Source organism: Cygnus atratus, chromosome 1 (assembly GCF_013377495.2).
Source record: "Cygnus atratus isolate AKBS03 ecotype Queensland, Australia chromosome 1, CAtr_DNAZoo_HiC_assembly, whole genome shotgun sequence".
NCBI classification, from domain to species: domain Eukaryota; kingdom Metazoa; phylum Chordata; class Aves; order Anseriformes; family Anatidae; genus Cygnus; species Cygnus atratus.
This window is the reverse complement of record NC_066362.1, coordinates 145,790,622-145,816,584: the sequence shown is the minus strand read 5'-3', so window position 1 is coordinate 145,816,584 and position 25,963 is coordinate 145,790,622. Positions and strand designations below refer to the sequence as shown.

Below are 25,963 nucleotides of genomic sequence, written 5' to 3'. Positions count from 1 at the left end.
TTAATTATTGAAGGAAGGTAGGAGAAAGAAGGAACTGAAGGAGTCTTATCTGTCATATAAATATTTCATATTTTGCAGGCGTGCCTAAACGGAAGGACAAATGCAACCTTTTCTTACTCCTGCAGGGATGGAGGAGGCATAGATTTACAGATGGCTGACCTTCACACTAGGTTGATAGTAGTGTCCTAGATAGTGAAGACATACAACACACTATACTATTCTAGGTCTTTCACATCCCAGGCTACTGCTGTAATCACTAGACCAGTGGTTTCCAAACTATTTGACTGTGTGCCACTCCTATCAGTGAAAAAATTCTGCATATGTAGCCCCAATATATGTATATTTATTTGTTTATAAATTATATACATGTACCACTATACTGATGAAACATACACAACAATAGAAAATGAAAAAGGATGAGATAAATATGATTTTAAAATATCTCAAAATATTTTATTTGATTTATTAATGGTACGTTTGTTTTATTAATAATAATATTTTTAATGAGACCAATGCGACTGAGTATGCCTCGTTATTGTTGGTATTTTTGGTTTAACACTTTGTGATACAGTAGGTCTGGTTCTAAGTTCATTTTACTTCAATGCTTGTTTTTAATGGCTGTCATAGCTGGAAAAGATACCTCACAAAGATAAGTAGGTCCAAATGAAGAACTGCATCATTGGTGGCACTTGATATCATGATACTTCTTGAATCATGATACTCCTTTTTCAATCCCACCCACCAATTACCCCAAGAGTTTTATTGAAATTTGGCTAGTAAATATCCATCTTCCCTGATGTTAATCACTTGTTCTTGCAAACTCAGAAGGGTGTTGCATTTTTATTGTTAACAAATGGGTTCAAAGCCCACTGCAACTCATTGACTGGAAGATTTATAAACAGATTAAACTGTTTCCAAGTATTTTCAGTGTACAGATATAAGACTTTTTATAGGTGTTGCAGTTTAACACTGATGGGCAACTAAGCTCCACCACACCACTCTCTCACTCCCCCTCCTTAAGAGAACAGGGGGAGAAAATATGATGAAAAGAAAGCTCCTGGGTTTCTAGGACAGGGACAGGGACAGGATAAGGACAGGTAGATCACTCATCAATTACCATCACAGGCAAAACAGATGCAGCATTGGGAAACGTAATTTATTGCCTACTGATAACAGATTAGAACAGTGAGAAACTAAAAGCAAACTACAACCACCTTGTCCCCCCATCCATCCTCTTCTACCTCTTCCCCCCGAGCAGCGCAGGCGAATGGGGCCTGCCATCAGTCCCTAACACTTTGTCTCCACCACTCCTTCACGGTCACTCCTTCCTGAACTGATCCTGCAGGGGCTGCCCACAGGCAGCAGCTCTTCAAGAACTGCTCCCACATGGCTCCGTACCATGGGGTCCATCCGTCAGGAGCAAACTGCTCCACCAGGGGCCTCTCCACAGGCCGCAGGGAACTTCAGCTCTGGCACCTGGAGCACCTCCTGCCCTCCTTCTGCACTGACCATGGGGTCTGCAGGGCTGCTTCTCACTCCTCTCTCTCAGCTGCTGTTGCCCAGCAGATTTTTTTTCTCCTTTCATAAATCTGCTCTCCCAGAGGCCCAACCAGCATCGCCCATATCTTGGCTCTGGCCAGCAGCAGGTCCCTTTTGGAGCCATCTGGAGCTGGCTCTGGTCTGACATGGGGCAGCTGCTGGGCTCTGCTCACAGAGGCCACCCCTGCAGCCTCGCCACTACTAAAACATTGCCATGTAAACCCAACAGAAGGTAGGTTGTTTTGTTCTTCTTCTTTTACAAGCAAGAAGAACAATTTTTATTAAAGTTATTTACTGCTGAGAATATATCTCCTTTGGCACATCTTTCTTTTATTGGGCCAAAAGAAAATAGCTCTTTGTGTATTTCATTAATGAACAGAGTCTGGCAAATACCATAAGCTGAAGCATGTCAAAAGACATGTACTTTCAGGAAATTTTATAGCAAACCACCTACATAATTTGTTTTAATACTTGTTTCTTCAAATCTTCAGCATGTTTTCTACATATCTTCCAACAATATCTGCTGACTAAGGAATGCATTTTAAAATCTGTCTCCATGTTGTTTTCTCTGTACCATTCCAGACATTTTTACTGCAGCAGGAAGAACAAGTGTTTCCCCAGTGGTACGTGGCTTTTTGTCTTTCACTACTAAGTAAGAAACCTCACTGGAGGCTTTTAAAGATTTTTCATTAAATTCAGTGAAATTTTGTAGATCACTCTGAGTATCACATTACTTTAAACATCATCGATCAGATCTGATTAGATCAGCTTTGTTTCTACGTCGCAGTGTGTCTGATGAAGTTCATGCATACTAGGAGTAAAGTGTTTGCTCTGCCATTTTTGTGTTCATTTGCTCAGAATTAGCTTCAACCCCTGGTTTCTTTGCAGGAATCTTTTTAAGCCCTTGACCATTTTGTGAGCATTAGTTTAGTTAAAAATAGATAATATAATCTCTAAATCCACTTAACTGGGCACACACAAACTGCAATAAAGCACAACATGCTGCAAGTCAATGAACGAGTGATGGTACCATCATCACTCATCATGTCAACACCTCTGCACCCACTTTTCCCCCAGAACACCCCACCTATTGTACGGGACATGGGACCCTCTGAGATACAGACAGAATGAGGGTGCCAGCATCAATAAATATTAAATATTATTAAAGCTTAATTTTCTCTCTCTTTTTTTTTTTTAGATAGAATGTAAATATAAGTGGCATTTCTAATATTTTCTTCCTACACATCAATGTGTAGGCCAATAACAATATGTCCACCCCACTTTGAAGACCACTGGACTAGACCTTACAAATTTAATTTTTTTTCATTTCCAAATACTATATAGCTTCTGGCAAAACCTGGAAATCAGTAGGAATGAGGAACACAACAGGAACTGTTAAATAATTTCAAGCAAATGTCACAAAAGATTGTCCTAATACACTTTTCTCTTTGTGACTCTTGCTTTAATCATTTCTCTGATTAATCAAGTGCCTTCACTGGCATATTTCTCATATGTCTGCTTTTTCATACCCCCACTGGGACAATATTTGGGTTTATGAACCAGTCTGCACTGCAGTTTCTCTTACAGATACTGCTGAGGCAAACAATTAATTACAGATATAAATATCATTCTCAGCTTACTATCAGTAACAATGCATCTGACCTTTTGTGACCTTCAGGTTTCTTTTCTTCTTCTTTTTTTTTCCTGTTATGCATTTTCTCTCCAAATATTTGAAAACAGTTTCTGAGTTTTTTCCATGAACTCTTCTCCTGCCTGTTCTCATGCCCTAGAAATTCAGCCGCAATCTAAGTCATCAAATATCCACCACAAAACTTTATTTGCAGTCGTTTGCACAAGTATAGTTTTTAATATCCTCCACATGTTACATTATTATTTTAAGCACACAACCAGGATAATTATATCTACACAGCCCTCTGAACAGATGTCATGTGGGAATGTAATACTAGAATGGATCTCCTGAGGCACTACTTTCCTAATGCAGGTAAAAACATAACATATAATCTCATTCACAACTTTAAGGTTGTTTTTAGAGCAATTAGGTTTGTTTGTTTGTTTCTTCCTTATTATTCCTGCATGTAATGTTGTTTTCCCACCTAAGTTTCTTAACATTCAAAACAGTTAATTTTTGTCTTAAAGTCATTTGTGGACATTTTATAATCATTTGCTTTCATGCCAGCAGTAACCTCAGGCTTCAATAGCTCTTTTTACCTCCTCCTCTATCCTGATATATTTACAGCAAATTTTCACAACCTCTCTGTCTCAGTCTTTGTCACTTTTGTTTGTTTGTTTGTTAAACAAATCAGTTATTTTTAGCCTCTTCCCATAAAATAGCCTATTTCCCTATTCATCTTTGCAGTTTTCTGTAGTACAATTTACCATTCTTGAATATGGCTGTACATAGTTAACTGTGGGCTGCCATTCTTTGTACAATGCAATAATGCATTCCCCTCTCTACTGGAAACATCTTCATTTTGACAGATCCAGGAATCTCTTTTCCCTATTGGCAGCTCCATATTTGTAATTTATAATCATCTTGCAATTGACTAAAGCTCTGAGGTCTTTCTCTTTCCTTACTGTTTCCAGTTGATGATTCCCAAGTGTATCACAGAAGTGCCTGTTACTCAGAACATGACCTTGTATTTTGTACGCTTACATTTCACCCTTTTATTACTGAAGCGTTCAAAGATATCCTATTCTTTCAGCATGACATTCTAATCCTCATCTCCTCTGACAAGGCATTGCATCTTTGTCATGTAGATTTCATTATCATACTTGTATTTTTCCTTCCAAAGTTATCACCAAAAAAATTAAATAAAATAACATTGTACAACCAATCCTAAAGAAATCTCAGGAACTCCCAGCCCCATAGTTTCTCTCTCAAAAGCTAGGCTGTTGTCTTGTTGCTACCAAGTTCTCAACTACCAGGCAGCTTTTCCATTCTATAATTTAAATAACAGTTTTCCTCATATTCCCTAGCTATTTCATAAGAACTACTAACAGGGTAGTTGTGTCACTGATTCAAGCAGAGGCCACCTGGCATAAGCAATAAATCTCACCTCCCACAAATATCTCCCAGTGATTGAACATTCCCAGATCATCTTTTCCATAGCACGGGTCTATGTTCACTGAAGATCAAAAGCCAGATGTTGATTTTCATTATCTTGTCATTCCTTCATACCCTTTGTTTGGGGACCAAGAGAATTTCAGTGAAGCTGATCCAAAATTCCCCATCTTTGTGTGTGTAGTCCACATCTTGGCGTACTTGTCCTGATGTACTCCAACCCAAAATGAGGGTGTTATTTTTCCTGATATGAGGAGCAATTTGTGCATACTGTTGTGTTTTCCTCAAGATCATCTTCAGTCTCAAGGCTAACTCTCTTTTACCTCCAAGATTTTTTATTTTCTGGAAACACTCTGATGCTAAGAACTGCAAATTACACATATCTGCTTGGTACTAGCACTGTTTTAAGTCCACTCTCCCCTCCACTCCCAACGTTTTCCAAAATCAGAATCTAGGTACTTTCTGCCAACACCTGGAGGTGGGGGGAGGTTTTTTCTGTTTTTGTTTAAAAACATGTCTCCTGTTAGACTGATTCCTTATTCCCACCCATGAAATGCATTAAAGAATAGCCAGACCCCAAAGTCACAATCTAGGCCAACAACTTCTAATTTTAACTTGTAAATTTTTACTGGCAAATAAATCCTTGCTTATTGTTCATGCTTTTTCCCTCTTTTAAAAGATAAATAAGTTCTGTTTATCTAGGTAAGATAAGAAGTTCTGTAATCTTCTTTTAACTGTGCTATGTTCTGTATCATCAGTAATCAGTACTAAGAAGTGTTACTGTCAGCCAGTTCCTACCATTCGTGATGTTTCTGCTAGCAAGCAATACTTTTAACTGTGACATCTCAGCCAGAAACATTCAATTCTCTAACTGTTGTCCACAGTTTTCGTGGTGATTTCTAACCATCCAATAAATATTTACAGACTCTTCAGACATAAAAACCTGTCTAATCTCTGAGCACAGGTTTTAATTTCTGACTCCTTGTGGAATAAGACTTTAACTCACGACTTGCTTTAGCATTCTTTGTACTATAAACTGCAGGTTCTGTTTTCACTGGTTATTTCTTCTGTCAATGGAACATTCCATTTGATTCCATTCCAAAGCATTGGAATGACGCTTTTCTTCTTCTCATCACATTATCCTTATTATTTTACTAGACCACTGCCCTTGGGCTATCTCCATTACTTATTCCTCTCTTCTGATGAGATGCTTTTATTCTTTCTTGACATCACATCTTTTAAGTAGTTCTAAGAAAATCTTTTCCTAAGATCTACATCTTCAGCAGCAGCTGGTCACTTCTTTCATCCTTTGCTTATGACCATGTTACAATATGTATACTCATATCCCTTGTTTAGCACCTTTCTTGGTCAGTCTCCATGTTTTCATGTTGACAGACCTATGAAAGTATTCTCTTTATCTGTTTGTTTTTTTCACTTCTCTTCTATGATATCTTCATATCTCTCTGTGATAAGCCTTGGATTCCCTCTTTGATGAATTCACTCCACCAAGCAGTCTTTCTTACATAAATACCTCCCATGATAACACTCAAGGACAAAATGCTTTCCAAAGCCTCCGTATCCAGTTAGTTTCCTGTTCTTTTCTCTCCTTGGACCACCTTTAGTGCTGCATTACTAGCTACCTTCATCCCTTTCTCTTAGTCTTAAAGGAGAAGCTACAGCTTCCCCTGAGTGTTGCCATCTGGCGTTCAGCAGCTCATTAATAGCCTTTGCCTAGATTAGTTCTATCCTAGCTCAATCAGGTTTTATTTTTTCAGCAACGATTAAAGGCAGTAAGCCTGTAGTACACACTCTCTAGAAGGTCCCTCCCACACTCATCGCACATTTGCTAGCCTCTGCAGACTGCAAGCGAGGGAATATTTAGATAGATACTCACAGCTTTTATATAAAAAAACTTCCATTTAAAGCTTTTTACAACTGCCAGATATTGATAACTGTCTCTAGAAACCGAGAAGAATCATTTTCTTTTAGGCCATGTTATACTTTAAACTGGTATCCACAGTTCCACCCCCAACTCTACTGCTCATTGTGCCTTCATTATGGTTCCCTCTTCTATTGACACAAAGGAGAAATAATATTGAGCACGACTGAGTGGGAGGGCAGAATTACTTTCTTTTGAGGAAGCAATTGTTTATTCTGCTTTAATTGTTTCTGAAGCTATGAAAGATAAAAATCTTTCATTAAGTTCTAAAGCTAACGACATTGTCATCATTCGTCTCTGCTTGCTAAAACAGTCTGATGCAGCTGCAAAGAACAAGGGCAAAATAACTATGCAACTGCTCTCTGATTACATGCCTTGAGATACATGCCATACCAACTGCACGGGAATGAGGAAAAGAGAGTTGCAGTCCATAAGACTTCCTTCCTACTCCCACCAGTAACTTTTTTCCTGTATTTTTTTTTCCAGTAGACCCATATCTGATTTGGCAAGAGCTACATATAAAAGGGCTTTTAAATTAAAAGCAAAAGAAAGCATCCTACAGAACATATTAAAAAGTCTATCAAGAAAGTCAGGGTTAAAAAAGGAAAGGATGAAATAACCAATAAATTGCATACATTAAGAGGCAATCAAATTTAAAACATTCATCTAGGACTACTAGTAGGAGTCGGATTTGAGTAATTGAATATACTCATTTTTTATTCTGTCAGCCAAAGTGTGGCAGCAGTGGTGGAAGACATTTAAACAAGTTTCCAAAAGCCCCTTACAAAAACAGAATCCTATCAGAATCCTATCTAACCTGACACGATGAACAGTGTCAGGGCAGTTCACAGCACTTTGATAGATGTCATTCAAGTATATCCATAAAAATATTCAGAGGATGATGTCCTGCCATCTTCAATAGCCCACTGCACTTAGTGTGCTAGGCTTTGGGATGAGAGCTGTGAAATTTTACATAGTACTTACTTTACTGTATGTTTTGTAAGAACTGAATTGTTCAAGTGGCCGAGTTTGAACTTGTATAATCACATTCTGTTTAATGGCACATCCTCTGTAGCTTCTTCTGTATTCTTTCGTTTATGCACGACATAATGATCCTTTTGTAGAATCATTAAGTTTCAATATAGAGAAAGCTAAATTTCCATAATAGGTTTATTCTACTGATTGCCTAAATTGCACTGAAAATCCAAATAGCTCTTCAGAACTCTGACAAGTGAGAAGATTAAGAAATAAAATCAACAATTTACAAGTTACACATTTAAATTCCTTCTTACCACATTAAGATGAGGACAAACAAGCGAGTGTGGAGAATCTTATCTTTCCCAGATAACTTCATATTCCTTTGCAGGCCACAAGAATACAGACACAGCTCTGCTGTTCCCACGGATAGAGATTTTTGCTTAGCACCACTTTGAAGGACAATAAAAACACCTTCCATCCACCTCTAATAAACAACATCATTAGATGCTTCCATGCATGGCCTGTAAGGCATAGCACACCTCAAGCACAAGCCGAGGAAGCAGAAACCACTATCTTCCCTTGCAGGGCCTTAAATACTGCCTTTCTAGTACGTTGGCTCCTTATGATGAGATGGAAACTGTGAAATCCACCTTCCATCCCACCTCTTCCCTAATAAGCTCCACACTCCACATACTCTATTGTTTGTTTTGTTTTCTGGTGGCCTAGAAGACCCAGCACCACCTGGGAACACCATCTGTGCACCAAAATACTTCTCAGAATCTCTGGCAGCAATCTGAGAGCCCATGGAAATGAGGACAAAGGAAAACAACTTACTAGATAACACAGAGATGCTAAAAAACACAATGAAGAACTTGAAGGAGTATGTCACAGACCTACAGTTTGAGCAATAGGCTAGGCTAGAAAAAGCCAAAGCAGGAACAGACACAGCTAAAAAGTATAACAGAGAGCTACGTAGCTTATTAAAAATAAATAAATTAATTCAAGTCTCTAGTTGAAATCACAGTACAGAGTCTAGTCACACTTTTCACATTTTACCAGTTTTACCAGCATTAATATTTTGGCTAAAATGTGTTACACCATATGGTTTACTCTCATGGCATAAAGAATTTTGAAGAGGTGGATCAGCAAATTCAGATGACATCATAACTACTGAGTAATGCTTTCAAATGACTGCATAAACTGGATAGCATTATACAGTTCAAATACCCCAACACTGTTCATCAACTGTTAGTGACTGTAAACTTAATAAACGATTCAAGTATAACTCCCTTTTTCATGCTGCTGAGCATAGATTTTCCTAAGTTCTTGAGAAAGAGAGACAGACAAAAATATTCAGCCTCGATTTTTTTTTTATAAGCTGCACTTGCAGCCTTCTGTGCCTGAATTGAATTTTGTGTTTCAGCTCTAGGTTCCAAAAAGTACGTGAAGAAAGACATTTAATTGGCTGGTGGACAGCACTTGGATTTGCTTTTCCTAGCAATGTCTGTAAAAAGAATATATTAAGAATGTATTTCTACTCCTCGATTTTCCTTTATCTATATGTAAAAATTCCGCAGGATGTAGTATTGCTTTCTGCCATTCTAGTTAATTAACTGCCATGTTTATTACAGTAATGCCTTCAGGTCAAAGAAAGAATAAATCTCCACTGTGCAAAGCACTGTACAAACACTAGAATACTGTCTTCACCTTCCTAGTGTCATTTGACAAGATCTGCATTACAGAGGGTGAAAAATATTACATTCATGTTGCCCACTAAAAGGTGACTCCCGATGATAGTAAAATAAATTACACTATAAAAATGAATTCTCACCTGCTCTGTTTTTTGTTTGTTTGTTTTGGTTTGGTTTGGTTTTGGTTTGGTTTGGTTTGTTTGTTTGTTTGTTTGTTTTCTGCTGCTCTTAACTTTAGGTCAGTCAATGTAAAACAATTCCATGACTATTTAGGAGTGGGGAAGAGAGAAAGAAAAAGACGCTCTCCACAAATAGAAATAATACCAAAGATGTACTGAAAAAAAAAAAAGTCATAACTACCATTGTTATGTGTGAGTCCAACAGTACAGCTAAATAATGAATTATCTGTGACATGCTCTGAAATTAAAATGTAGCAGTAAGTCATAAAGATACTTACAGTTCATAACACAGTCATACTTTGTCTCAAGAAAAGGAACTAAACATACTGTGAACCTTTTAATAAGGACCTAAACACCATGTTTCAAAAGCAGAGAGAAAAGAGTGGGTCCGGATCCAAATAAATAAATCATGGAATTGCACAGGCATAAATCAGAATTTGATCCATTATATTTTTTCATTTAATTTTCAAATGCTTTCTGGCAGGGAATACAGTGGAGGAAGTGGGGCAGCTGAACAGCTTGACCTCCTTTGCCTTTTTAATGATCCAGGGCTGATTCTTAGAGCATTCATTCTTAGAGCATTCTTAGAATTCATAATAATTAAAAATACTGTCAGGCTGAAGAAAAATGAAGAGGAAAAGAAAAAAAAAAAAACAGTTTTACAAAGTGATATTTTTATTTTTATACCCTACTGTTTGAGTACCTAAGGTTAATGTACTGAATTGCAGCAGTATTAATGCTACTATATAAGGTGGAAATTTGAATAGTACACAAATGAAGTTTTAACTGCTTTTAAGTGTCAAAGAAATATGTGGAGCTAGAAAGTATGTAATGTGGAGGAATAATTACACTGCAAGCAAGGGGTATCAGTGTAAATTAAAGAGAGTTTATAATTTTTGGAAAAGAGGGGGGCCACTCAGGAGGACTATAAGGATGTTGCGAGGCTGTGCAGGGACAAAATTAGAAAGGCCAAAGCTCATCTGGAGCTCAATCTGGCTACTGCTGTTAAAGGTAACAAAAAATGTTTTTATAAATACATCAACACAAAAAGGAGGACTAAGGAGAATCTCCATCCTTTACTGGATGCGGGGGGAAACTTAGTTACAAGGGATGAGGAAAAGGCTGAGGTGCTTAATGCCTTCTTTGCCTCAGTCTTTAGCAGCAAAACCACTTGTTCTCTGGATACCCAGTACCCTGAGCTGGTGGAAGGGGATGGGGAGCAGAATGTGGCCATCACTATCCACGAGGAAATGGTTGGTGACCTGCTACAGCACTTGGATGTACGCAAGTCGATGGGGCCGGATGGGATCCACCCGAGGGTACTGAGAGAACTGGTGGAGGAGCTGGCCAAGCTGCTTTCCATCATTTATCGGCAGTCCTGGCTATCAGGGGAGGTCCCAGTCGACTGGCGGCTAGCAAACGTGACGCCCATCTACAAGAAGGGCTGGAGGGTAGACCCGGGGAACTATAGGCCTGTTAGTTTGACCTCAGTGCCAGGGAAGCTCATGGAGCAGATTATCTTGAGTGTCATCATGCGGCACTTACAGGGCAACCAGGCGATCAGGCCCACTCAGCATGGGTTTATGAAGGGCAGGTCCTGCTTGACGAACCTGATCTCCTTCTATGACAAAGTAACACGCTTAGTGGATGAGGGAAAGGCTGTGGATGTGGTCTACCTTGATTTCAGTAAGGCTTTTGACACCGTTTCCCACAGCATTCTCCTCAAGAAACTGGCTGCTCATGGCTTGGACTGGCGTACACTTCGTTGGGTTAAAAACTGGCTGGATAGCCGGGCCCAAAGAGTTGTGGTGAATGGAGTCAAATCCAGTTGGAGGCCAGTCACTAGTGGAGTCCCCCAGCGCTCAGTAGTAGGGCCAGTCCTCTTTAATATCTTTAGTGATGATCTGGATGAGGGGATTGAGTGCACCCTCAGTAAGTTTGCAGATGACACCAAGTTAGGTGCGTGTGTCGATCTGCTCGAGGGTAGGAAGGCTCTGCAGGAGGATCTGGATAGGCTGGACCAATGGGCTGAGGCCAACTGTATGAAGTTCAACAAGGCCAAGTGCCGGGTCCTGCACCTGGGGCGTAACAACCCCAAGCAGCGCTACAGGCTGGGAGATGAGTGGTTGGAAAGCTTCCTGGCAGAGAAGGACCTGGGAGTACTGGTTGATAGTCGGCTGAATATGAGCCAGCAGTGTGCTCAGGTGGCCAAGAAGGCCAACAGCATCCTGGCTTGCATAAGAAGCAGTGTGGCCAGCAGGTCTAGGGAAGTGATTGTCCCCCTGTACTCGGCTCTGGTGAGGCCGCACCTCGAGTACTGTGTTCAGTTTTGGGCCCCTTGCTACAAGAAGGACATCGAGGTGCTTGAGAGAGTCCAGAGAAGGGCGACGAAGCTGGTGAGGGGTCTGGAGAACAAGTCTTATGAGGAGCGGCTGAGGGAGCTGGGATTGTTCAGCCTGGAGAAGAGGAGGCTCAGGGGCGACCTTATCGCTCTCTACAGGTACCTTAAAGGAGGCTGTAGCGAGGTAGGGGTTGGTCTATTCTCCCACGTGCCTGGTGACAGGACGAGGGGGAATGGGCTAAAGTTGCGCCAGGGGAGGTTTAGGTTGGATATTAGGAAGAACTTCTTTACTGAAAGGGTTGTTAGGCATTGGAATGGGCTGCCCGGGGAAGTGGTTGAGTCACCATCCCTGGAGGTCTTTAAAAGACGTTTAGATGTTGAGCTTAGTGATATGGTTTAGTGGAGGACTTGTTAGTGTTAGGTCAGAGGTTGGACTCGGTGGTCTTGGAGGTCTCTTCAAACCTAGACGATTCTGTGATTCTGTGAAATTTAGAGCCATTTACAGAGTGGACTAAATACTTTCCTCCATCTAGCAATGCATGCACACTACCAAAGTACCGGTGTCTAGACATTCTGTAACTCAGGTAGCATTTTCAATGGGATGAAGCTGTTTGAATATTAAATTGCAAATCTTAGCTAGTATTTCAATTCAATACAAAAACTGGTACCAAAAATTAATGCAAAACACAACATTGCAATGCATCCAGAGATGATGGAAAAGGAACGCACCCCAACCGGACAGAACTGCTGTCAGCATGTCCCCAACCTGAGCATTCAAAAGGCAGCATGGCAAGACAGAGCAGACGCTTCTAATACCGTCTGGTTGCTTTTCATGCTCTTTTGGAGACTTCATTTGAGCACAAATCTACATAAACCTATGCATCTTTGTTCTTAAATGGAAGTCCCTTCAGCACTTTCCTCAACCTGCTAGAGAAGCCTCCTGCATTACAACATCCACAGAAACAGTCCCCTACCCCAAGGGAAACCCCCAACACTGATGCTGCCAGGCGAGGATCGATGAATCTGACCTTATCACCTCATTTGCATGTATGGCAACCAGACCTCTGCGGATTACCTTTGATCCTTGTGTGCTAGCAGCTGCCCCAGGGCAAGTTCTTCAGTGGCTGACTATTTAGCAGACTGGGATATATTTCCTGGCTGAACTGCCCAGTGTCCTCCCTTGCTGACAGCTACAAAATGGAGAAGACATAAATACGTTCCCCAGAAAGCTAAACCACCTTGGGTAAAAAGTTGGAAAGGAAGAAAATCGCTTCAAGCATTTCATCTGTATGTATTCCCCAAACTGCCCACAATCCCAGTAGGCATCCAGTAGGAAGTGACAGCAGATGAACACATTACAAACACCTACAACCCCTCCTAGCTTTCAGGGAAAGACATTTCAGCTAAGGAGCTTTGTCTTTGGACAGAAACAGTGAGTTACCACAGCTAAACTGATGAATGATAGGTCACTATCTTGGCTGAGCCAGGGAACATGAAGACCACCAAAAGTGGGATATAATCATTAAATGGGTATGCTTAATTAAGTCTTCCCCCATGGCCTTCTGGGATCTATATATATACCCTATGTTCCTTTTTTTTTTTTTTTCTATTTTCCCTTCAGGGGACATTTTGAAACCCTCAGTGAGGAAACCTCCACTGGTCACTATGACAGTTTGGCAGGAATCAGAATTTGCAGAGGTCTCTGTTTAAGGACCATGCTGTTATATTTTAGTTCACATCTTTAAAACAGATAATATAGCATTGTCCAGGTTATAAAGTCAATCCAGAAGAAATATTTATCTGAAAGTAATTCATGAGGGCACATGAAGTGTTATTTATTCTTCCAGCTAAAATTTGTGGCATAATAGAAGCTGCCTGTGGCTCATATTAGCATTATCCAGGCTCATGCTACACATTAGACATGGCTCATGAAACACTGCAACCTCAAGGCAAAGTAATTTCTAATATCAAATGCTCACACAGACAGTTCAGGGTTGTGAAAAATACTTCCCTCCAACCTCAATTTCCATTTTCACTTTGTCAAATATTATTAAAGACAGCATTAATGTCACGGTTCAAAAACTACTGCTTACCTAAGAATAATTCTCTTTCTCTGCCATAGTACTCCATTTATTATTCCCACCCCTGAACAAAGAGTATAAAGTTATTATTTACATGGTCAAGGAAATTTTGCCTTAGAAAGTGCTGTCCACCTAGAATGTGGGCAAATTCATTAGCAGTTATTGCAAATAATACAGACAATTCCAACCATAAATGTAAAAATCCATATGGATGTAACCCTGCTTATTGAAACCTTAAGATATAAGATGTCCTATTTATTCCAAGTTATCAGAAGATATTTTGAACCTGCAGAAGACAGCTTGTAATAAACAGGGACTAAATCAAACAACATTCAAATGATGGAGGCTGAAAAATAATTTGGATATAACCCTCTATAGAAATACTTAATTGTTTTTTATTAGATTGGGCTTGCAAAAAACAGGCAGGGGAAGTTTTTAGATGCATCCAGCATAACCCTAACTGATCCCGTTAATGTCAACAACAGCATAGCATTCGGTATTTCTGAAAATTCCCCATATAGCAATACATAAGTTGTTATGGACAAGCTTCTCCATTCTAATCTGCTTATACGTTTAGGAGTACACACAGAATTTAAGGTTATACAGGCTTCAAAAGTATGTACATAGAACAGATCAACGCAATACAAGAGATAAAATATCAACTTGTGGAAATTGCATTTCTTATTTGCCAAGAGCAGTTACAATGTGGCTATTCCTACCAAGCCTATTTGATAGCTGTAGTTAGGTAAGCAATACAATTTTAAGCATTAAGAGCAGAAAAACAGATTTATACTTGATACTTAGTACATTTACTGCACCTAATTACAGTTGTATTAGAAAAGCTGAGAAAGTGGACATTCCAAAGAGACCCAGCTATGACAAAAGCTGTATCTCTACTACTGAATGACATGCACCTGAGAAAACTCCAGGCATTGAAACCAACTGGAAGGGGACAGACTATGTTTAGACCAATAAAGTCTCTCAGCCTGTCTGCATCATGACTGCTGGATACAAACTGGACCCTGGGACTTTCCAGCTTCAAAACTGTGCTGGGGAGTTGTTTGGAAGGAAGCTAAATGGGCACATGCCAAATTCATACCAGAGGCCATTCTAACATTTTACTAGTACAGATGATCATGGTCCAGGAATGCTCCTGGATACCTCTCAGTTTTCTAGAGCAGGTGCAGCCTCAGAGGCCATCAGAATCCTAAGAGACTACCAGAGAAGATCTGGTGCAGATCAATGCTAAAACCAAATTTACAGATTGGAAAAAGCAAGCACAGAACAGTGTAAAAGTAATTCCAGGTTCAAAGCAAAGGTTTTGGTGAAGCCCAGGTGATTTTGGTGAAGCCAAAAGGTCAGGTAGTAGCTACAATACTTTTTTTTCAGATATATGGCATTACATTAAAGTTAGCAGTCATTAACTCAAAATCATATTAATATAATTCACTATGCTGAAGTAAGTCAGAAGATTATCCTCTCTACTACTGAAGACTACTTAAGACTGTTTACTTGTTATGGTACTCTAATTGAATAGTACACTCATATATTCCACTAAGTCTAACTACACATGATGGCTTTGACTTACGAGATTCTGAATCCAAGAGTCTTATGTTATTAAAAAACACATCAAACAAACAAACAAACCAAAAAAAACCACAGTTTTTCATGGAAGTTGTCAGAGCACTTTAAAAACACAACACATGCTCATGTGGGACACAACATTTTTTTTGCGGAAGAATCTTTCCATTCAGAAATTCTTTCCAATTTGGTGTGATTGAACAAGAGTCTGTAAAGGAAAACCTTCAAGGGTTACCTGTTCTGATTTCAAATAAAGGTCGAAACTTGGGAATTCTGAACTGAGATGAAAGGAGGGAAGGCATTACTAATTCTGAACTGAATACAAGGTATTATTTTTCATTTATTTGCTAATTTTGTACAGGATATGACTTACCGTGCTCTGTAAAATGAAGCATAAGTGCTAGAAGGAGGAAAATCTGTATTTCAGAAAGAAATCAAATGTAGCCAAGACAGCCTGAAACAATAGCTCTAAGGTGTAAATTACCAGATTAATCTCAGTGATTGCTACTTCACATACTCATTATAGAATAACAGAATCATTTAGGCTGGAAAAGTTCTTTAAGATCATCAAGTCTAACCATCCACCTAACACTACAAGTCCACTGCTAAACCATGTCCCTAAGCACCACATCCATGTGTCTCTTAAATACTTCCAGGGATGGAGGGATGGAGACTCCACCACCTCCCTGGGATGCCTGTTCCAATGCCTAACCACCCTTTCAATGCAGAAATTCTTCCCAACATCCAATCTAAACCTCCCTGGGAGCAACTTGAGGCCACTGCCTCAAGTCCTATCACTTGCCATCTAAGAAAGACCAAGACCCTCCTCGCTGCAGCTTCCTTTCAGGTAGTTGTAGAGAGCAATGAGGTCTCTCCTCAACCTCCTCTTCTCTAGACTAAACAACTCTAGTTCCCTCAGTTATTCCTCATATGTCTTGTTTTCTAGTCCTTTCACCAGTTTTGTTGCTCTTCTCTGAATGTATTCCAGCACCTCGATTTCCTTCTTTGTGGCAAAGAGGACCAAAAATTTCCTGAACTGCACTGCCAGCAGGCCAAGGCACCGGTGAATGCTCAGAACTGGCAAGGTACTGATTGCAGACTTCCCAGTACATGAAAGTCGTGGACATACTGGAGTTAGTCCTGCAAAAGGTCACAAAGATGATGAAGGGACTGAAGCATCTGTCACACAAGGAGAGGCTGAGGGAACTGGGACTCTCCAGCCTTGAGAAGAGAAGACTCGGGGATATTATCAGTATGTATAAACACTTGAGGGAGGGGTAGAGAAGATGGAGCCAGTGGATTCTCAGTGGTGCTTAGCAAAAGGACAGGAGGTAATAGGCACGAACCAAAATACAGGAAATTCTGTTTAAACCTAAGAAAAAAAATGCATTTTTTTGTTTTGTTTTGTTTTTTTCTGTGCAGGTGGTCAAACACAGGAGTGAGTTGCCTAGATTGTTGTCTTACTGGACATGGTCCTGGGCAAGCTGCTGTAGCTGGCCTTCCTTTGAGCAGGAGGGTTGGACTAGACAATCGCCCAAAGTGATTCCATGAAAGCTATTACCAAGTATACACTCTTTCAAAAACATTTCTCATTTAACTGTACCTGTAACATTGAAATACCATTATGAGTATACTAAGAAATGCTGATCTAATTGCAGTGACCTATTAAGAACATACAAATTTTAAAATGATGCAGATAGGTTAGAAAACTGTAAGTCAGACTGTGAATTATTTCTGCATTACTGTTTTAAAAGACAATATAAAATGAACCAGGACAAACAGCTGCATTAATATCCTGAAGTCAAACTAAAGGCTGCAATCCTAGGAATAGAAGCACAACAAGAACAAAGCTGTTTTTTACAAAGGCTGAATGTCATATCTATTACTACATTGGGTATACTCTGCTTCAAAAAGTCAAAGTTGTTTAGATAAATATGAAATTGGCCTCTTTTTGACCATGTCCACAAACACTTCTTTATGAATACTGAGTGTAATTGAGTGAATATTTGCTTTTAAGAAGGAGTTTTTGATAAGATTGTCTGCCAACTCAACCCTTAACAGAAAGTGACAAGGAGAAGAGAAAAGAAATCATCTGAATATCCCATTTGGGACTGAATGCTTATCAGAGATATAAGCTCCTGACTAGAGGGAGGAGATAGGGGAGACTTGACATGACATTCATAATGAATTTTTGTTAAAGACCTGAAAATATAGGCCTTGCTATACACCACCTAAAAATCCTGAGCACCAAAATAATGTCAAGAACACAACACATACAATATATGCTTTCACTGATATGATTAGTAACATACTGCATTCACACAGCAGTTTCAGACTGCATGGTGTTATATTCTGTTTCCTCTTCAAGCACACAATGCATTGGATTGCTTTACTTACTAGCAGCAGCAGCAGGACAATATCTGGATTATCACATGCACAGGCTACATGCATTGATGTCCAAAAATCCTCATCTTGATGATTTACATTTACTCCTCTGTCAATTAGAATTTCTGCAGCAAAGGCATTATCGTAGCGAGCACACTAGAAGAAAGAAGAACAGATTAGAGATGGTGTTTCACCGAGCATACAACTGAATTTATTACATACTTTTTTTTTCTCCATTTGACATTTAAATTTAGCGGACGACACACAGTTAAACTGCTGTGCTTGTAGGGGACAACAGCTGATGAATCTATAGAAATAGTTCTGTGGAGACAACAAGTTCCATGTGTATGATTCAAAGAATCCCTTATTCCCTGTGAAAATGCGTTAAATAAAATCTGCTGAAAGCTACAGAGAAGATGAGATTCCCTTTCAGTTCAGTACTGTCATTCCAAATCAGTGCACAGGCACTGAACGAACACATTGTGAGTGGTAGGGTGTAAGTATATGCACACCCACACACGCATATGTCCACAGATACACGAACTCCTGCCTTTTATGCAATTTGTAGCAGCAACACATGCCTCTCTGTACCCACTCCTATCTCCAATCCACTAACTATAGCAATTCCTGTTCAAGTCTCTCTGACAGACACATACGCTGAACACTATGAGTGTGTTTGGGGGCTGTGTGAGTATGTGTATGTGTGCAGGCGTGTGTGTTTGTACACTTTGTTTCATATTGAGGATGGAGATCACCATTTTTAGCAGAGAAGAATAAATTGGCATAGCCACTGTTTTGAGCTTACTGCTCTCGTCACACCTCTGACCCCACGTGTTTGTGGATAATACTTTAAAGGACAACCAGAGCACCTAAGTTAATGTCCTCAGTCTGGCTTGCATATAATCTCAGTAACTCTTTAAGTAGGGATTCTCTCTCCTTCACCACTGGAAAGAGGCTACAGGGAGCCTAAGTTTCTATATTAGGTACTTAGACGTTTTGAATACCAACTTTAATAACTATGCGTCATCCAATATTTAAGGCTGTGTAATATTTTCCTGTTCTGGAAACCACACATATATGATAAGAGCACAAATATAGTGAAATTTGCAGATCATATGCAAGGGAGGGTGAAATAATCATGCTGTTATGTCTGTAACTCATGGGGAACCACACCAAGGCATCCCGTTTGCTCATCTGTATTAATCTGGCATGAAAGCCAGGACACTGGAGGAAAAGGGGAAGATGGAAATGTGCCCAGCTGGATTCCATTGTGAAGTCAAGACATAGCTGAGATACTCAGATGAACATGGGAATTGCATATACTACTGGGTTCATAAATATAAACATAATATAGATACTTTGGAAGATGAAAATTAAACTCTAGGAGGCTAACAACCAGTCCTGCATTAATTGATTTTCACACATACTGACAAATTATAAGCAGAAATTAAATTCTGAAGTAATATATTTCCTTTGGCTTGTAACTTAACTCTACAAACAGATAGTTTTGTTTCATTGCATCAAGATCATTCATTGTACCAGCATTATAACTTAAATTGAGTTGTTCAATGTTCAACTTTTAACAAATCAGTGATAAGACATTTTTATAATACAGATCAACATAATCTCATACCAATCACATTTTCAAGGCACTGTTAAGCAAAAAAAAAAAAAAAAGAGCTTTTGTACAAAGCAAATCTCAGACATCTCTGAGCCATTTTGTGTATTATTAATAGATATAGAGCCTTTTGTACAGAGCCTTATGTTGCCAGTTTTAAAACAGCCTTAGATTTGTAGCAGCAATATAATTACTGCTGCTCCTCAATTCTTGTTTAATGGCAGTTGTGAAGCAATTGGGCAATCTCCATCAAAGTTCCAGAAGAAAACTGGCACTCATATACTTTGTTTCTGGCGTGGGTTGGGCAATTGCCTGTGTGAACTGATATACCATTACTGGGCTTCCCACTGAATGCAACTCAGGCAAGTACTAACGTTTTTGGTACTTCTCCTCTCATGGATTCTAATGAAAGTTCACTGAAGACCTTTGAAGATCCCATGGCCTACCTGAGATTCAAGCATATTGGAATACTGCCTACAGAGATAGCAACAGAATCCTTAGGAATCAGAATCCAATTTTTTTTTTAGAAACATATCACATTCTGGAAGATAAGACAAGTGGAAGGAAAAAAAGGAATTATATCATGAATCAGTTTTTAAGTGAAACATGCAGATAAATATATTTTCCGTTCACTCTGGAGTAAAAGCTTTTGTCCTATGACTTGAAAGATCAGGCTCCCCTTTAGAGAAGGTAATTTACACAGAAATATAGTGATAAAACTGGTACATATAATGGATCTGAGTGAGGTTCAAAAATATAATAAAGATGTACGCCCAATTACTATTTTGAGTTCTCATGGAAAAGTGAAATTAACTTATCTATTTTCCTGTATCATGACTCTCCCCTCCTACCTGTACTGTTCCCAAATCAGGGTCAAAACCAGGTTTCACTGACATCAGGTTTGCACGTGTCTCTAATAGTACTGTCATTTTCCTGTAAATGAATTCTGAGCACATATAAGTAACACTGACTAAACTGGGGCAGCAGGTTACACACAGATCTCTATTGTACTTTTCTTGCTGCAGGAAGCTTTCCGTCCTTTTGAAGCATGTGTGCCTGTGAAGCAGCAGGCACCAGTGGAGAGATACTGAGTGTGCCAGTGTTACAGGGTGTGATGCAGATGATCAAGAAACCTGAAAAGTCACAGTTCACTAAAATCTGCAGTTAAAAAGTGCGTAGCAGTTGAACTAGACAAAGCAACCTAAAATCCCTAAAGGATGGATCTTTCCTTCATTCTAAAATGTCAACAGGACACGTCACATCAGCTACACTGAAGATATGGGTTGTCTCCTGGGGCTTTCAAAACAAGATAAGATTTAGGATGTCTCAGTTTTGGGAATCCTAAAGATAACATCCCACATGAGCTGCATTTTTAGAGTGCGATTGAGAACCTTTTGCAGAAGGCAAATAGTTGAAAGACAGAAAAGAGAACTTCAGTTGTCTCTGTTCCACCTCATTATTGCACCATCCCCTAATCTATGCCTCTGTTTCCCAAAATCTCTGTAAGCAGCACAGCCACAGAAGATGAAGAGCACAGATTCATTACACAAGGAAAATGCTACATCTTGCAAGAGTATGGCTGCAGGTGTGCTGTACTCCAGTAACATTACAGGATCTGCTTTCATCAAGAAAATGTTCTATTTTGTGTACATACTATGAGAAACTTAATCCAATGGATCTAAAATGAAACACTCTGCCAACAGGCTTTTAACTAGACGCCTTTTTATGCCCTTGTATTTCTGAAGTCAAATTTATTTCAGCAGCATTGTGGAACAAAGTTGGATTCAAATATCTTAAAATAGTTTCACATTGAGAAGAAAGCACATCTGCAATTGAAGCACCATAGACCAAAGTAAAGCGTAATCAGACTTAGGATCCTACTTATGATAAGTTTTGACATTGACTTCAGCAAATTTTACCCCTGCAGTCTTGTCTGTCTGGCAGTCTTTCTCCCACATGCCCTTACATCTTGCTTCTCTTTGGTTATTGTACACAGTTTTCCTTCTATCATCTTCTATTTGCTACATAATCCAAATGGCTAGGCAAAAAATGATAAACTAAATGCTGACAATCTGTTCAATATCTATGTGTAGAAAATTAGAGCAAGAAAATATGCACAGAAACAAAAGGAAAATGTCACATCACGGTGTTTTTCGTATAGGATCTGTGAATCTTTGAACCATATAATTCTATATTCAGAATCAAGCAGCATTTCCTTTGTTCTTATTTACTGTGCAGATAATTTATAAATAAAACGTTTAATTCTACATTGTTAGTTACCATTCCTATGACATGATCCATCCTTTCATAAGCAATTTGAAAATGACCACTTATTTCACAGGCATAGCTGGATGTCATCATAATGACTGTGGGGGACAGTGTAGATAAAACATTGCTAAACCTTTGTTGTTAATATGCCCAATCTGCTACTCAGTATCCCACCATATTTATCCACAGTTACTAACACTAATCTTCCATCACTCTTACCAGATGGAGCAGGGAGCCTCCTGAGGAAACAAGCATGTGAGGGTCAGCACCATCCTTCAATAGTCGTAACACTGAAATACCAAAGAAAAGAGGAACAAGAATTAATGCAGAAATAGAGCCAATTCTGAGCTGTTAATAGCCTGATTCTTCATCATCTTCATTAACAGATTTAATAATATATGCAAACCTCTGAGATACCATTTGCAAAACTATCATGTCAGCATTTCCCATCTCATCTATTTTAACGACTAGGCCTGGAAGCAAAGGACCTTTGATAACAATGTTAAATATGAACAGTATCAAGGACTTCTCAAGAGGACAGAGGAGCATGTTAGTTCTATACATAGGAGAGGGGAGGGGCAAGACCCTCTCTCAAGGTCAAAATCACCTTGGGAACAAAATCAGTCAACTGGTTTTATTTGACTTTGCAGAGTTCCCATGAGACCTGCTGGCTTTTTCAGTAAATAATTGAAAATAGCGTTCATAACTTATATCACTCAAAATTAATCATCATACCGTAGCTAAATGATCTGCACTCAATTTAACCTTTACAGTGCATTGTCAGATCACCGACACAGCATAATTCTTAAAATGATATTCAGAGCCTAACTTCTCTCCCATTTACATGTATCAGTCTCCCTTTTGAAATGAAAACAGGCTTATAAATGCAAGCAAAAAAAAAAAAAAAAAAAACAACCCTGCATGTTGATGCTCACTCAAGTGTGAAAATTCCGCACTTTTTCCCAATAGTCTTTACTGCCTTTATAACCTTTTCACTTGGAATTAAAGCATTGACTAACTCATGCTATTAGTGCTCATTCCTGGAGCAGGATGGTGCTGTGACGCTGCCAGACATTATCAGAGGAACTCACCCCTGCACTGCAACATTTCCTTCACTAAACTCATATGAAAAGCCCTCCATCTAGGAGAGTAACTGCCAATAACGTTCGCTGTAGAGAAACACAGCTCATTCTGCCCCATCATCTGGAAATCCTGTTTTAAATTCCTTTTTAAAAATCCTGGATGGAGTTGTGCCAAGGCTTGCAAAGCACTCTGAAGTTCTGAGTACCCCAGAACTCTGAGCTACTGAAACCTCTGACCATCAGCTGGTCTCAAGGTTGTCCTAACTTCTGTCAAGAGAATAATGTGCACCACCTCTTCCTTATCCATGCATTTTTGTGTGTGTGTTTTCTTTCTCTGGAGAATGCCTTCTAACTCCATTTTCGCTGTACATTTAAATTTCTTACTGCATTCAAACATTCACCTGACCTATTTGAAAGGGGTCATTTGTCTTTTCAGATATTGTCAATTTTCATAAGCAATGTCTTCTGAAAAGGATGAATTATTTTTGATCAGGTGTCCTAGAAATATTCTGGACAAGAAAGAAAAATTGTCTAAATGGTTGTAAGCCTGTAAAATTGAAGTGAAAACAGACGAGGGAAGACTTGGCTTCATCATTACTAACTGCTTCACACATAGTAAACACAGTGGTATATTGGGCAAATATTTATACTAGCTATACAAATCCATTTAATCATCTGCTCATGTTTAAACTTTGAAAATCAAACACCAATCCAAACCACTGTACAAATTCATACTTTATGAATACCTCCGTGGTATCTATATCACCTCACCCAAGTTTTCATTTCAGTTAATTTATATGACTCTGAAAGACTTTATGTTCTGGCAAATGCCACTTTGAAAGCTAACTACAATTAGAAGCCACCGTTGTCTCCAGCTTGCCCATTAAAAGTAGAAGTGGAACAGTAAGTAACCTAGAATAAATGAACTGTACAACAACTGCCAAGAGAGATGAAAAGCACCAAAGCAGAGAGGGAGGGTGGAGAAATACTTACAAATTTTCACAACCTCGAGAAAAATGGATGAATGACAAAAAGCAATGGATTTTTCTGCTCTCAGACACACAAATTCAATACTAAAGTACACAATTGTCCTCATCCAGACAGAGTCCATTAAAAATAATCTTCAAAACTAAGTTCCTTCCTTCTTTTACTTAAATTGCTGACCACATAAGGAGATGCTTCTTCTACCTCAGGATGAGTGAAGACCTTCTCTGGAATCCTCCCTCCTTAAATAGGTGTGCAACTATATCATCTTCAGGAGTCAATATTTTCAGTGTTTGTGTGTTATTAACATTTCTTTAGCAAGCCAGAAAATACAAATTCCATATCAAAAAGCATTTCTTAAGGCTCCAAAAGTAATTTCATTCTGCCAATCTGATCAGGATTTCATCTGAACAAATTAATACTCAAAGTCATTCTCCTTCCTCCGTCCCTCCTTTTCAGCAGGGAAAAGATAAATTCCACCCATTTCAGTTTCTTAGCCACTTAACAGCAGTGATTTTGTGTAGCATTCTTTCTTATGGACTCTGTGTGTAGGTTAGAAATGTGAACTATGACTTGGTTCCACCCACAGAGACATGGAAATTAAGGCAGATAGTCCTCAAAGGTGTGATTTGCAGAAATTATTAAAATATTAATTATTAAACTACTGAAGTATTAAACTACTACTGAGTCTTAAGGAGACTTCAACTGATGACTTCAGTGGGAGTGCATCATTCACTGAAAATAGCATTTATAAGGTGTAGTCTCATGGAGGGAAGGTGTGGTCTCAACTGCATTGACAGCTCTTCCCACCTATGGAGCTACATACTCATCTGCACCAGAAAGTCTTTTAAGTCTTTTTTTTTTTTTTTTTTTTTTTTGAGCACATCAGCACACGTACAGAGCATACAAATGCATAAATCAGGTGGAGGCAGAGAAAGCACACTGCATTTTGGTGGCAGCACACTCTTCTATTGGCTAAGGGTGATAACAAAACTATATTTTTTGTCTGTGTTTTCACAAGATGTGATGAGCTGAATAAAGAGACAACCAAAAGGCCTTGTTCCCTTCCCCCATTCACAAAAAGACCTACACATCATTTACCTCTGCCTACGTCTGCCTCTGGGAACTGGCTCAAAAGGCAGAAAATGATTCCAGCAAAAATAAAGTTCAAAATTTCTTGTTGGGTCATTGAGATTAAATCACTCAAGTTTTGGGAGCACCAAAAATGTTTTTTGGGTAGGTCTCTCTGAGCAAATACAGAGGATGAAGACCTTTCCTGTTTGGCAGGAGCAGGGCACACAAGAAGGTCAGAGGATTGGGAAATTGCATCTCTAAAAATATTCCACAAGAATTTCATCCATCTGGAGCCTAAAATGGTAACCAAGTTACACAAAAACAATTCAGCTACCTGTGTATAAAAAAATATGGACAATTTATTGATTCTCTTCCCTCCATAAACCCACCAAAGACTTGGTTCTTGTAGAACATCTTCTTCCATGCAAAAGGAAATAAAACCTTTCCAGACCTACTCAGCAATACTTTGCTGTTGAAACCAAGAAATGACAGATGATTTCTAGATCTGAAATTGAAATTCATAACAATTAATGTCTTTGTTTTGCTTTCCCTCCCAGAACAATAAATAAAAAGATTATATCACAAAGAATCGATACATAAACTGCAAGCTTGAAGTAGAATATTACATAATTATGACCACAAACAAATGATCAAGTCATATAAAAAAAATCAGTGTAAGTGGATAAAAGCTCTGTTCTCAGTTTTCTTTGTCTGACTTATTTTCCCGCAATATTAAATGTAGTTTAATCAGTGCTTCAGGAAATTCACATCACAAAGACTACAAGGGCAGGATATGCAAACTCTTCTTTCAACTGGGCAAGAGTTTTTGTTCTGAATCAGGATTATGTGCTACATTCCTCTGCATATAATGCAAGTAAAAAACATTCCTCTTTCCTTGAATACACCCCCCCACCCTGCAAAACACCATAAAAAAGCAAATAAAGAAAAGATCACAAACAAAATTCCCCTCCCCATCATGTAATTCACTTAGGTCATTCACTGAAGACTTTACTAGCCAACAGGAAAATCTTCACTTTATGTTCAATTTTTCCTTTTGATAGAACTACTCTACTTACTACTAGTAAGTTTTGATAAATTGCTCTAATGAGGACAAAAAGACACACAGAGACATGCACACAAC

At 39.0% G+C, this 25,963-nt stretch overlaps 1 protein-coding gene across 1 annotated transcript in view; it reads right to left on the bottom strand.

Moving 5' to 3' along the window:
• MYO16 (myosin XVI) overlaps positions 1-25,963 on the bottom strand; it is a 382,912-nt gene that overhangs the window by 243,150 nt on the left and 113,799 nt on the right. The window contains exons 3-4 of the mRNA XM_035565595.2: positions 21,902-21,972; positions 17,809-17,952 (exon numbers count right to left, since the gene is read on the bottom strand). Coding sequence (XP_035421488.1) covers positions 17,809-17,952; positions 21,902-21,972 — 215 coding nt within the window. The remainder of the gene's footprint in view (positions 1-17,808; positions 17,953-21,901; positions 21,973-25,963) is intronic.